This window comes from Sapajus apella, unplaced genomic scaffold (assembly GCF_009761245.1).
Source record: "Sapajus apella isolate SASKATOON/1434 unplaced genomic scaffold, GSC_monkey_1.0 scaffold21, whole genome shotgun sequence".
In the NCBI taxonomy this organism is placed as follows: Eukaryota; Metazoa; Chordata; class Mammalia; order Primates; family Cebidae; genus Sapajus; species Sapajus apella.
The window spans coordinates 12,258,724-12,273,492 of record NW_022436961.1 but is presented as its reverse complement, the minus strand read 5'-3'; the positions used below and the strand labels follow the sequence as shown (position 1 = coordinate 12,273,492).

Below are 14,769 nucleotides of genomic sequence, written 5' to 3'. Positions count from 1 at the left end.
TTTTCCTTTTCCTTTTCTTTCCTCCCCTCCCCTCCCTTTCCCTTTCCTCCCCTCCCCTCCCTTTCCCTTCCCTCTCCTCCCTTTCCCTCCCCTCTTTTCTCTTTTCTCTTTTCTTTTTTCTTGACGGGGTCTCCCTCTGTCAACCAAGCTAGAGTGCACTGGTATGATCACTGTTTACTGCAGCCTCGATTTCCTGGGCTCAATCGATTCTCTCACCTCAGCTTCCTGAGTAGCTGGGACTGTAGACACATGGTACCACACCTGGCTAATTTGTTTTAGTTTTAATAGATGAGATTTCACTGTGTTGCCCAGGTTGTTCTTAACCTCCTGGGCTCAAGAAATTTTCCCACCTCAGCCTCCGAAAATGCTGGGATTACAGGTATGAGCCACTCTGCCTGGCCTACTGTCTCTGTTTTAGCTACTTCCAGCCACTACTCTTTCATTCTCTGTGATTTGCCTATTCCGGATATTTCTATAAATGAACTCATACAGTCTATGGCCTTTTGTGTCGGGCTTCTTCCATTTAGCATGATGCTATCAGTACTTGAATCAGTCTTTTTTTATGACTGAATAAATAATATTCCATTTTATGGGCATACATATTTTAAAAAATCATTCATCGGTGATGGACATTTGGGTTGTTTCCTTTTTGGCTGTTTTGAATAATGGCGCTATGAACATCTGTATACCAATTTTTGTTGAGCATGTATTTTCAATGCTTTTGTGTATATGCCTAAGAGTAGAATTGCTGGGCTATATGCTGGTTCTTTGTTTAAAAAACTATCAAGCTACCTGGGAGGCAGAGGTTGCGTTGAGCTGAGATTGCACCATTGCACTACAGCCTGGGCAACAAGAGCGAAACTCCATCTCAAAAACAAAACAAAGCAAAACAAAACAAATCAAGCTTTTGAGAGTGATTATATCATGGTGTATTCCCACCAGCAGTGTATGAAAGGTCCATTTCTTCTCCATCTTTGCCATCACTTAGTCTGGCCGATCTTTAAGGCATTCCAATAGTATCTCATAATGTCATGCTTTTCCCTAATGACAAATTATATTGAGTAATTTTTCATACACTTAATGGCCATCTGTATATTTTCTTTGAGGCAGTGTCTGTTCAAATCTTTTCCCTATTCTTTTTTTCCTTACTGAGTTTTGATAGTCATTTCTATATTCTGAATATACATTATTTATTTGATGTATGCTTTGCAAACATTTTCTCCTAGTTTATGACTTTACATACTTTCCACAGTTCTTTTGAAGAGCAGCAGATTTTCATTTTGATAAAGTCCAGTTTGTCGATTTGTTTCTTAGGGATTTTGCTTTTAGTGTTTTGACCCAAGGTCACAAATATTTGCTTTTATGTTTTCTCCTAAAAGTTTTATAATTTTAAGTTTTACATTTAAATTTGTGATTCACTTTTAGTAAATGTTGTCTGTTGTATGAGGTATTGATAATAGTTTATGTATTTTTTACCTATTGTTCCAGCTCCATTTTTAAAAAAGACTATGCTTTTACACTGAATTGACTTTGTACCTTTGTCAAAAATAAATTGACTACATATATTTGGGTCTACTGCTGCACTCTCTATTCTGTGTTTTGTGGATCTATTTTTTCTGTCTTGATTACTGTAGCTTTATAAGAAACCTGGGAATCAGGTGGTGCGTGTCCTCTAGCGTTATTCTTTTCTTTCAACGTTGTTTTGGCTATTTTAGGTCCTTTGTATTTCTGTAGTATTTTAGCATCACCTTTTCAACCAAAATGCCTGCTGGGATTTTGATTGAGTTTACCTTGTATCTAGATAGCTAAACAATTAGCTGTCTTGTTTCTGATTGTCACTGTTTTATACCAAAGAAACTGGGTACGCTAAAGTAACTTGGCCAAGATCACTTACCTTGTAAGAAGTAGAACTGGACAGTTTGACATCAGAGCTTATTCTTTATACTCTTTCCTATGTTAATTAGAATACATTATTAATTGTATAAAGGTAAAGGCATATCTGTGTTGTTCCTAATTAATTCCTTGTGAAAGCACAATGCCTAGCATACAGTAGACACTTAAATATCTGTTGAATGGATAGGTGAATGATTTTAGAGTCTTTCCTTATAGAAAATTAAGTTTCATTACATTTGACTTGATCTAGGTCTTCATTTCATAGAATGGAGAACAGACTCGTAAATATTTTGCTCCAGACTTGAGGCTTATTACAAACATTGTCTTAATTAGGATTCTGTCTACCCAGAATAGAAATTAACTCAAGTTAGCATAAGTGTATGTTGAATTTTATATTAAGGATAAAGGAATGTCTCATAGATCCCACTTAAGAGAAATTAGCCAGCCCTTAGGAAGAGAGTAGAATTGGGTTTGCAAAATACAATAGGGCTTTCTTTTTACCTGTAGTCTTTAGTGAGTCTTCCTAAATTTTCTCTCTGAAGAGATAAGCATTCTCTGCTTTTCTAGTCACAAAATAGAAGATGGTTGCTTCGTAACTCTTCTTTTTAAAAAAACGTGTTGCAGGTCCTGCCACTTTCAGAAACTGGTTGTTTCATCAAACCTCCAGATTTCAGGACAGCGATTAATTGGCTTGACTTTAACACAGTGTTTGGCCCAATCTGTTTTAGTCAAGACAGCAGAATATGTAGAATAAACATGAATGTAGGAAAGCAGGGATAGTGGGTTGTAGTTCTCAAGAAGGAGGGTGGTGTGCAGGCAGACTGATAAATACCGTGAAAGGTTTATCATAGGTTTGACCACTGAACCCAATAACTTTAGTTTCCTAGCTAGACTGCTGGACATCAGAGCCTGGCTTCCAGTGTCACTTTAGTGCTAAATACTCCCTGATAGGCATTGCCACTTTCAATTTTGATGCATAGAAGAGAAATCAGAGAACAAATATATGTGAATATTGTCTATACACATGCATAGATGTAGCACTATTAGATTTTTGTGACATAAAATATTATTTCAAGAAAAAAAAATCCATCAGATATTTTGATTTTAAGTTGTAATTCCTTGAGATGATTATTTTCTTTATTGTTAATATGTTTCCTTTCCTGTTTTTTTTTTTTCTTTTGTTTGTTTTTACAGAGGCAAATATCGGATTGTATATATAACTCCAGAATACTGTTCAGGCAACTTGAGCCTACTCCAGCAACTTGAGGCTGATATTGGTAAGTGATTAAGAAGGAGCTCTGTAAATACTTGCTGAGTTAATCTTTAAGGTTAAATCTATGGATGAACACTGGATTACACTTCTGTTAAAGTTTATTTCAAACATTATTACCTCCAGGAAATCTCTTGACTGTCCAACTTGGTGTTTCACCTATCTTATCCCATGGTATTCTATAATTCCTTTTGCTATAGAAAATAGACTCTGTTATCATAACTACCTGTTTATATATCTGTTTTCTTCTGCTAGGCTATAAACTTTTCAAGGGAAAAATAACACTTTTTAAAATTTATATTTCCCCAGTGCAGTGCTTGGCACTTAAACATATTGTTGAATGAATGTTGAATCCTAGGTTCTATGAAATTTTAATTTATTTGTTTTTCATGTTCAGTAACTAAATTAAGTCAATGTAGTGATTTTCTATCTTCCTTGTTCATAAGAATCACTTTTCAAACTTAAAAAAAAAAGTAAGTAACTAACCCCCAACCTTGGAAATTCTGATTTAGCAGGCCTGGGGGCGGCACCTGGCATTGGTGGCTTTTCACAGGTGATTCTGATGTATAGCTAGGGTTGGAAACCACAGTACCTTTGATTGTTTGCCGATAGATAGTATAATTTATTACACAAAATAACAAACTTAGATAAGTCAGAGTTTATTTCCTAGAAAGTGTAAATGAAGAATTAGTCAAAAGTGATAGTGCTTTTTTTTTTTTTGTACTTAAAAATATTTTAAGCCTCAGTGTAATGAGACCTTGTCTCTACAAATAATTTTTTAAAAAAATTGGCCGAGCCTGGTGGTGCATGCCTGTAGTCCCAGCTACTTGGGAGGCTGAGGTAGGAAGATTGATTGGGCTTGGCAGATAGAGGCTGTGGTGAGCCGAGATCAGGCTGCTGCACTCCACCCTGGGCAACAGAGTGAGACCATGCCCCAAGAAAAAAATTTTTTTTTTCTTCTTGGTGGTTAAGCACAACTCTCCGAGAATTGCAGTCATGGCTTCTATTGCAAATGCCCCTATTTCACACCTTCAGTCAACCTAACCAAATTTGGTTTGTCAGTATCATATGATCTTTTTGTATAATTATATATTGAAATAATTCCAGATAGGTTAGGCTTTCAAATTGCAACATCCATTTAATGATTACTTTCATATAACTGTCAGAAAGCATTTGATAATTTTTCTAACAATAGAATGAAAACAAACTTACATCTTTTAGTATGTATTAAAAAAGAATGAGGGCAGCGCTGGGGTGATGGCTCATGCCTGTAATCCTAGCACTTTGGGAGGCTGAGGTGGGTGAATCATGAGGTCAGGAGATTGAGACCATCTTGGCTAGCATGGTGAAACCCTGTCTTTCCTAAAAAATACAAAAAATTAGCCAGGTGTGGTGGTGCGTGCTGGTAGTCCTAGCTACTTGGGAGGCTGTGAGGCAGGAGAATCACTTGAACCCAGGAGGCAGAGGTTGCAATGAACTGAGATCACGCCACTGCACTCCAGCCTGGGCAACAGAGCAAGACTTCACCTCAAAAAAAAAAAAAAAAAAAAAGAATGAGGGCAGCAATGAGCATTTCATTAAATATATTAGCAATGAGTACATTCATGAGCTCTTAAACTCCTTTATTGACATAGTGTATTTTTTACCTTTAATGAACAATGAATTTGATATATTTCCTATTAGATTATATGAAGTTCTTGTGAATATTTCACTTTGGATTAAGCATAACTACCCCATATGTAAGTTTCATGGGTTGTATTGCAAAAGCTAGGGTCTATGTCCATAGTGATTTGGGTACGTTTTTACTATTTGCTTTGTTTCTGCGATAGTGTTAAATGAATAATAAGCGGAAGTATTTAAGCAAATACTTAATACTTTTGACAAGTAGTTAAAACTCCCTATTTTTATTTTTTTGTAATGGATGAATTATGAACACTGCAATAATTAGAGCAGCATACTTTGCTTTTGATGGATGAAAATGTTCTCTGGTTGACTCAGTGTTGAATAAAAAGGGATAAATTAAGTAAAAATTATTTTTGAAATATTTTCCTTTGCCTTTTGTTGCAGGAAATTGTACAATGCTTGCAAAAATGAATATATGCAGGATGTTATTTGTACAGCAGTCTGACATTTAGCTAATCAGATTCCTCATTTTTAGGTAAATGTTAAATTACTTAAGTAGCCTGGATTTTTAACAGAAACAGCAAACATAATTTTATAGAGAGGCTCCTTACCAACCAAACTTTTAACTTAAGTGAATGTTGGCAACAGCTTTCTAAATTGATTTCGAGGGACAAGGTTTAGCTCCATTAAAAGCTAGTTTGTCAAACCTGTAACTAAAGCTTTTAAAACAAAGGAAAGTTTTAAAATAAAAGAGACCATCCTCTCTGTTTTTAACCTAATTTACTTTAAAATCTGGGCTGAAGTAGGAGTATTGTTTAAACTCAGGAGTTCGAGATCAGCTTGGGCAACACAGTGAGACCCTATCTCTTAAAAAAAAAAAAATTAAAAAATGAGCTGAGCGTGGTACCTGTTGTAGTCCCAGTTACAAAAGAAAGAGAGAAAAAAGGAAGGAAGGAATAAGAAAGAAGGAAAGAAAGAGAGAGAGAAAGAGAAAATCAGTCACTCAGATTTAGTTTCTAAAGCCCAAATAATTATAGTGATAATACTGAATTTTTTCCAGCCAGAGAATTCTGATACAAATAACTGACTTTGCGTCCATGCTTAGTAGGTTTTTTGTTTGTTTGTTTTTGACTTTCTTTCTCCTCCATACTCTCTTAGGACTGTTGTAGCTTGTAATCTCAATGAATTGTAATTGTTTATTTGCACATCTGTCTCCTCTTTTAGAATTGGGAACTCCTCAGGTCATGGATTGTATTTTATTAGTCTCTTTATTCCTAGAAAAGTATTTAGATAATAGCGAACATTTATTAACCATAGTAGTAGTATTAGTATTTTTAAAATTGACCCTGTTTTTGTGTGTGCCAGGCCCTATTTTAGCATTTTATGTGAGCCAGGCCCTATTTTAGCATTTTATGTGAATGGTTGAATATAACCTTTTGAGCGTCTAGAAAATGCTAGATACTACTATTATCCACATTTTACTTGTGAGAGGACTGAGACTTGGAAAGTAACTTGCTTAAGGTAATATACACGGCGGGTGGTGGAGCCAGGTGTTGCATCTGGGCAGTCTGACTTTAGAGCTTTTCAATCATCTTCCTCCTAGTGTCCAAACATTATTAATGCTCAGAGAAGTATCAAAGAATGATCATGCTCATTGAAGGAAAAAATTATTCTTATGTATCAATTTGTTAATTGAGGGCAAAAGCATGACTGTTACGACTGTTACTACTTTGAAAAATCTGAAGACATTTTAATGGATGATTTTACAATAAAATCCTTTTCTGACATGCATTATAACACACTATTGATTCCTTTTCAGTGTGTGTGTCTGGTGTGGGGGCAGGGGAGAGAAGCTACTAGAGGAAGAAAGAACAATTTACATTTCTTCTTACCTCCTTTGTACATCATGTGGTTTAGTTCTTCCCATATCATTTTACATGAGAAAATGTGGCTGTCCTCCTGTGCCCTAGCCTGGCATTTCGGAGGACTCTCTGCAATATGATATGTGATCAATCATAGATGGCGATGCAGTTAATTTCAGTAGAAATATGCTGACCCTTTTTATCTCTTTTAATAGCTAACACAGGAGATAAAATTTAAAGTATTACCAAAGAGAAATGCAGGTGGTTCATGAATGATAGTTTTGGGGACAAAGTCACAGTAAGCATCTCTCCAAGGAATAGTTATGAAAGCTGAGATCCAATAAATGTGTTATTTGGATTAATACATAAATATTTCCTTTTAAAATTCTTAAGGCTTTTATTCATATATCTCCCCTCTCCCTATTCCCAATAATGATTTTTGGTGTTAATATGATGGTATTTATGCTTATGTTTTTATAGGAACCAAATACTTTGATTTTGGTTATTACATCTCCTTTGGAGATGTAAATGAGTTTATGAGTTTATTTTTTCCTTTTGAACTTTATCTTTTCCATTATGTGTTTTTCTTTTCTTATAGGTATCACACTGATTGCTGTGGATGAGGCTCACTGTATTTCTGAGTGGGGGCATGATTTTAGAGATTCCTTTAGGAAGTTGGGCTCCCTAAAGACGGCACTCCCATTGGTAAGCTTTGCCAAGTCTAATGTCCCGAAAGGGAGTGGTCAAAAAGCTGAAGACTTCTCTATAAAAGAGGAAATGGATAATGTAAAAAGAGAATTGTTTTATTATTAAATTCTAAAGCTGGCATATAATCCATTGAGGAATATAGTAGAACAAGGCTTGACAAACCTTTTCTGAAAAGAGCAGATAATGAATATTTCCAGCTTTGTAGGCCACATGTAGTCTTTATCACATATTCCTTTCTGTGTTAGTAACCCTCTAAAAATGTAAAGGGTTACATTTTTCACTGGTGAGCCATAACAAAACAGGCTGTGAGCCATATTTATCCTAATGCCTTCTCAGTGATCTTTCATCCATATGTCCTTTTACTCTAGGATGCTGTGAAAGCCCAGTTACCCCTTCTTGTATCACATTGAAAACCTAAAATTTGAAGTATTCTACGGATATTTTTATTAAGGCTTTCAGTATTAGAATTTCTCTTTCTTCCCTAATTATAAAAAATAGCAAATTTTGGCTGGGCGTGCTGGCTCACGCCTGTAATCCCAACACTTTGGGAGGCTGAGGCAGGTGGATCACCTGAGGTCAGGAGTTCAAGACCAGCTGGTCAACATGGTGAAACCCCATCTCTGCTAAAAATACAAAAATTAACTGGGCATGGTCGCAGGTGCCTGCAATCGCAGCTACTCAGGAGGCTGAGGCAGGAGAATCGCTTGAACCCAGGAGGCGGAGGTTGCAGTGAGCTGAGATTGTGCCACTGCACTTCGGCCTGGGCGACAAAAGTGAAACTCCATCTGAAAAAAAAAAAAAAAAGCAAATTTTTACAGAATATTCTACATGAATGGCATATTTACATGAATGGTTTAAAAACCCACAATACTAGTGCTGTTTATTTTTTATTTTGAAAATTGTAGATTCACAAGAAGAGAGGTCCTATGTAAGTACTCTTTTGTATGTATATGTATTGTTCTGTACAGTTTAATCTCATGTACATTTGTGTAACTACCACTGCAAGTCAGAATACCAAATGTACCCTTACCGCAAAGCTCCCCGGAGCTGTTATTCCCACCCCTAGCCCTAGCTACTGGTAACCACAAATCTGGTCTCTATCTCTAAAGTTTTGTTTTAAGAATGTTATATTCATGGAGTCGTGCAATTTGTCAACTTTTGGAATTAGTTTTTTCCACTCAACATAATTACCTTGAGACCCATCCAAGTTGTATGTGATCATATGTTGCTTAACAACTGGGCTATGTTCTGAGAAATGTGTGTATAGGACATTTCATCTTTGTCTGAACATGTACTTAGACACACCTGGATGATAAAGCTTACTGCACACCTAGGCTATATGGTAGAGTCTATTGCTCCTAGGCTGTAAATCTGTATAGTATGTTACTGTAATAAATACTCCAAGAAATTGTAATACAGTGGTATTTGTGTATCTAAACATATCTAATGTAGAAAAAGGTACAGTAAAAATACAGTATAAAAGATAAAAGATGGTATATAGGGTGCTTCCTGCGAATGGAGCTTGTAGGCCGCGAAGTTGCTCCAGGTGACTGAGTGAGTGGTGAGTGAGTGTGAAGGCCTAGGACGTTGCTGTACACGTTGTAGACTTTATAAGTATAACTTAGGCTACGCTAAATTTATTTTAAATATTTCTTTAAAAATTTTCTTTCTTCAATAATAAATTAATCTTAGCTTACTGTAACTTTACTTCATAAACCCTAAAAAACTTTTGAGTTTGGACTCTTGTAATAACACTTAGCTTAAAGCATAAGCACATTGTACAGCTGTACAAACATTTTTTCTTCCTTGATTAATGTATTCCATAAGCCTTTATTTTAAATTGAAAAAAATTTTTTTAAACTTTTTTGTTAAAAATTGAAATACAAACACACACATCAGCCTAGACCTGCAGGGTCAGAATCATCAGTGTTGCTCCACATCTTGTCTCGCTGGAAGTGCATGGAGCTGTCATCTATGATAATGCCTTCTCCCAGATACCTCCTGAAGGACTGGCCTGAGGCTGTTTTACAGTTAACTTTAAAAAATAAATATGTAGAAGGAGTATACTCTAAAATAATGGAAAAGGGTATAGTAAATACGTAAACCAGGAACATACTTGTTTATCCTCATTCATCGAGTTGTATACTGTATATGATTGTATGTGCAATACTTTTTAATGACTAGCAGTGCAGTAGGTTTATTGACACTAGCATCACCACAAAGATGAGCAGTGCCTTGTGCTAGGACATGACGGCTATGACATCACTTGGTGATAGGAATTTTTCAGCTCCATTATAATCTTATGGGACCACTGTTCTATCCGTGGTCCATCATTAACTGAAGTGCCATTAAGTACTACATGACTGTATTTTGGAAGTCTGTTTTTTATTACAGAGTATTCCATGGTACAGCGGTACCACAGTTTAGCTATTCACCTGTTGAAGAACTTTTGGGTTGCTTTCCAGTTTTTGGTTATTATGAATAAAGGTGCTATGAACATTTGTGTATATCTCAGAGATTCTTCAATAGGTGAATGGTTAAACAACTTGAAAATATAAAAGTTTTCATTTCTCTGGGATAAATGTCCAGCAGTATATTTTTAGTTTTTAAGGAATTGCCAAGCTGCTTTTCCAAAGTGGCTGTTCCATTTTGCATCCTATCAGCAGTGTGTGAATGATTTGTCATCCTTGCCACTGTTTGTTGCTGCAACTGTGTTTTATTTTAGCCATTTTGATAGGTGTTGAGTGGTATCTCGCTTTTAATTTGCATTTCTCTCATGGCTGATGATGTTGAATGTCTTTTCATATGCTAATTTGCTTCTGGTGAAATTCCTCATATAATTGGAGTGCTTGGCTTTTTCTGTTGAGTTTTAAGAGTTTAAAAAATACATTGTAGATATGAGTCCTTGGTCAGATATGTGGTTTCAAATATTTTTTACTTTGTAGCTTGTCATTTCATTCTTTTTACCATGTCTTTCTTAGAGTAAATATTTTAAATTTTAGTGAAATCCAATTTTTTATTTCTTCTTTGATGGATTGTGTTCTTCATCTAGCCCTACCTGGATCCTGAAGATTTTCTCCTGTGGTTCTTTCCTAAAATTGTTACAGCTTTATGCTTTAGGTCTGTGATGCATTTTGAGTTAAATTTTGTATAAAGTGTGAGGTTTAGGTCAAGGTTCATTGTTTTCCCAATAGATGTTAAATTGCTGCAGACCCCTTATTGAATAGACTGTCCTTCCCCTATTGCATTGTTTGCCCCTTTGTTGAAAGTCGTTTGGTTGCATTTGTGTGGGTCTATTTCTGGGTTCCCTAGTCTGTTATTTTAATTTTGAATGAATAAATAAAGTCGGCTTATGTTTAAGTTTTCTTGGTAGAAGTGAGGCAGCGGTGGCCTCTGAGCCCAGGATTTCACAGTTGTGTGAGTAAACTGTATTAGAAATTGTTTGTTATTCTTTTGGTAGATTGTCTAGTTCAATTTCATTGCTCATTAATCTTGCTTATAGATAGCAAATTGAGAAGCATCTCAGAAATAGTTCCTTTTTTTAGCTTATCTCACAGAGATTTGGTTGGAGCAGATATTAGAATGAACAAACAAAAAAAGTTAGCAAGTTTATACTGAGGGAAAATCAAACTGTGTGAATTGAACTCCAATGATGTGGCTTGCCTTGGGTCAGATTTTTGTATCATGGTTCAACAAGGTAGCTATTAAAATCTTCATACTACTTGAAATATTTCTTCAGTAGTCACATAGGACAGCATACACTCCTGGATTTCTTGTTTCCTTACTGTCTCTTTATTCTCAGCCTCCTATTTGTTTCTTCTCATCTCTTTGCCCTTTTAATGTTGGCCTTCCAGGAACCTTATAGTCTTTGGACCTACCTTTGAACTCATTCCCTTGGTGATTTCACCCAACATACAGTTTTATTTTATTTTTTGAGACGGAGTTTCATTCTTGTTGTCCAGGCTGGAGTACAGTGGTGTGATCTCAGCTCACTGCAACCTCTACCTCCTGGGTTTAAGTGATTCTCCTGCCTCAGCCTCCTCAGTAACTGGGATTACAGGTGTGTACCACCATGCCTGGCTAATTTTTGTATTTTTAGTAGAAACAGGGTTTCACCATGTTGGCCAGGCTGGTCTCGAACTCCTGACCTCAGGTGATCCACCTTGCCTTGGCCTCCCAAAGTGCTGGGATTAAAGATGTGAGCCACCATGGCTGTCCTACAATTTTAAGTACCATTTCTATACTGAGAATTCCCAAATTTGTATCTCCATCATAGACTGACACCAGCAATATATGAGTGATCCAGTTTTTTGCCTCTTTGCCAGCATTTGGTGTTGTCACGATTTTTTCATTTTAGCCATTTAATAGAATATATGTACATATATTTGTGTACATACAGGCACACATTTATATAACCACTCAACATGCCTCTGCTGAGATGACCAATGGGCATCTCAAACTTAACCTCTTCCTAACTGACCTCTGCATAGCACTCCAGATCTGCTCTTTCGTCACTTTTCTCCATCTTGTTCGTAGCAACTTCATTGGCCAAAATTTTGGAATTTTCCTCAGTTTTCCTCTTTTTCTCACACCCCACTGTATATTTAAATAGTAAGGAAATCTCATGAGTTCTTCAGAATATATGCAGAATTAGATTACTTCTCTCTTGATCCCTGCCATTCCTCTGGTACAAGCCACCATATCCTTAGAGCCTCCTGCTTTCACTTTGCCCATCCTTCATTCTGTTTCAACATACATAGCATCCAGAGTGATACTTTAAAAATAGAAGTCAGATAGATCATGCCTTTTGCACAGAATCATCTAGCAGTATGCCATTTCACTCTAAATAAAGGCAAAAGTCCTTACTATGTATTACCAAGCCTTATGTGAACTGACCTTCCGTTTTCTCTGATGTCCTGCTCTACTCCCTGTCTCCTTGTTCACCGGATTCAGCCACACCACCCTCCTTGTTGTTCTTTGGACATCCAGGCATGCTCCAGCGTCTGGGCTTTGCTCCTGCTGCTTCCTCTCCCTGAATATGTTTCCCCCACATTATCGATAGGATGTTTTCCCCTAATTCCCTCAGTTGTTTTGCATTTAGGCTGTCTGAGCCGCGTTATTTAAAATATCAAATTAGTTCCCACTCCCCCATCATTCAACATTCCTCATAAACCTTTGCTGTTTTACAAATAGCGCTATCACTGTTTAACTTACTGTGTTATATTTTGTTAATTTTCTGAGTCCTTCCCTAGAGTATTCTTTGTAGGGAGGAGGTTTTGATGGTTTGGTTTATAAAATGTACAACAATACTTGGCTCATAGGAGGTGCTCAATATATAACGGGGTGAAAGAATGAATGAATGAATTCTGATGGGAAGACTGAGAATCAGTAAAGTGACTTTCCAGAACAGGCAGTGAGCACTATAGAGTTGGGCCATAAGTAGCTACACCATATGACATCATGCTAATTTCTAAAGCAAATGATTTGAAAGAGGCATAAAACATAGTTTCTGCCCTTAGCTCATAGTTCAGTAAAGGAGTTTAGATTCATACCTATAAAAGTAGGAGTAACAGTACCAAACAGAAAACGGTATTATGAATTGGTACAAATAATACAAAAAGATGAACAGTGTCAGTAGTACATGTAATAGGATAGAAGGGATTTCTATGGTGAAAGTCACTAGGCACAGTACACCTGGAGGACTGATTTCCATTAATTTAAAATGGTTTAAAGTAAGCTTTTGGAAACTAGGAAGATTACTTTCTGTAATCCTTTCCTAGGCCTTTGATTCTAGAATGATTGTGTTAAAGGGGTTTTAAATATTTTATACAGTTCTTAAATATTTTTTAGTTTGAATTAAATCTTTTATTATGTCTGGCCATGACGTCATTGGATCATTTTCATTTCTTGAGAGGATTAAAGCACATTCCTTCTGTTGAGCCTCCAGTGTAGGGAGGGTGTTAGCTGAGCAATGGCTGAGAAAACCTTTTTCCCTGGTGTTTTCAAGAACCCTCTTTATTAGCTAAGTGGTGTGACATGCCACCTGGTGGTTATAGTACTATCATTTTTTCTCACTGCTCTTGGTGCTTTTTTTCTCCTTCTGATTCCAGTTATACTAGGACAACAGCTATAAACCTAGAATGTTTCGTACTATATTATTTCAGTAAGTTCTAAAACAGCAGAGATCACTAAGCTGTTTGGCACAAAGACTCCTATTTGGAGGGAATCAGACAAAGTGAGTCTTAAGACAGAACAGCCAGGCAGAAAGCTTTGCATCAGTCTTAAAGTTCTTTACATTTCAAGTTAGAGGAACTGTGAAATCTATGAGGCATGTGGGGGTTTTCCACCACTTTCTCCCCAGTACCTATCACAAAGATTAACACATAGTAGGTACTCAATAACTATTTGGAATGAGTTAATGAATGAATGAAGTATGTGTGATGTTATGGAGTACAAAGTTAGAATTAGCCACATGACCTGTATTTAGAAGCAGGTGGAATACTTATAATTTTCTCAATCTGTGGGCACTATACCATTGAAGTATATGTTTAAGATCTTCCTAAATTTATAGTCATAAGATTAATTTATATTTGGTTGTTTGATTTAGCAAAACTTGATGCCTGTTAAAAAAGAAATTAAGACCTGCCAACTTAAAGAATACATTTGTGAGTTAAGAAGTAAGTGGCAGTATAATTTCTTACCCAAAGCAGTTTGCTTCTGAAAATTAAAGAGTTCAAGCTATTGATAATTATGCCGTGACTGCAGGCATGAACTGGGAATGTTCCAGCAAACGAGGATGTATTTTCACCCTTCTCATAGCCTGCCTGTGTGTTGTTTTTAAGCTTCACTCTAGTTTATATTAAATGTTATAAAAATACCACATATTTATAAGAGAAAAGGTTCGATTCATTGCTGTAGTGGAAATTTATCATTAATTTTTAGTATATTTTGTTACTTTATTTTCTAATTGCATAAGCAACATTCTTAGCTGTAACTTTCTAGGATGTTGAGGCAAAAGAGTAAATTTATAGTGATTTTCACTGTTACCAGATTGCTGGGATAGGGAATTTCTGGTAGCAAGATAGGAATTTTTAAGTTGGAAGGGTCTAACAGATCATATAGCCCTCTCCATCTCATTTTTTGGGCTGAAAAAACTGAGTCCTTGCAAATGTCAGTTGCAAATCTGGGAGTAGTACTCAGGTCTCTGGAGTTCTTATATAGAGTTCTTTTCAATTATTGCAATTACAATATTTGAAATAGTTGAAACTTTTTGAGTTCTTACTATATTTCATGCATTATGTTCAGCACTTTACATGTTTTATCTCATTTGATCTTCATAACTTTATGGAGATTGGCACTGTTATTGTAGCCATTTTATAGATGAGGAAACCAAAGCTTAAGAGCTTAAAATCT

General features: G+C 36.1%; 1 protein-coding gene across 10 annotated transcripts in view; it reads left to right on the top strand.

The window, feature by feature from the left end:
• WRN (WRN RecQ like helicase) overlaps positions 1-14,769 on the top strand; it is a 145,720-nt gene that overhangs the window by 67,622 nt on the left and 63,329 nt on the right. For all 10 annotated transcript variants that reach the window (XM_032288275.1, XM_032288279.1, XM_032288278.1 and 7 more), the window contains 2 exons: positions 3,088-3,170; positions 7,247-7,353. In XM_032288275.1, the coding sequence (XP_032144166.1) occupies positions 3,088-3,170; positions 7,247-7,353 (190 nt within the window). The remainder of the gene's footprint in view (positions 1-3,087; positions 3,171-7,246; positions 7,354-14,769) is intronic.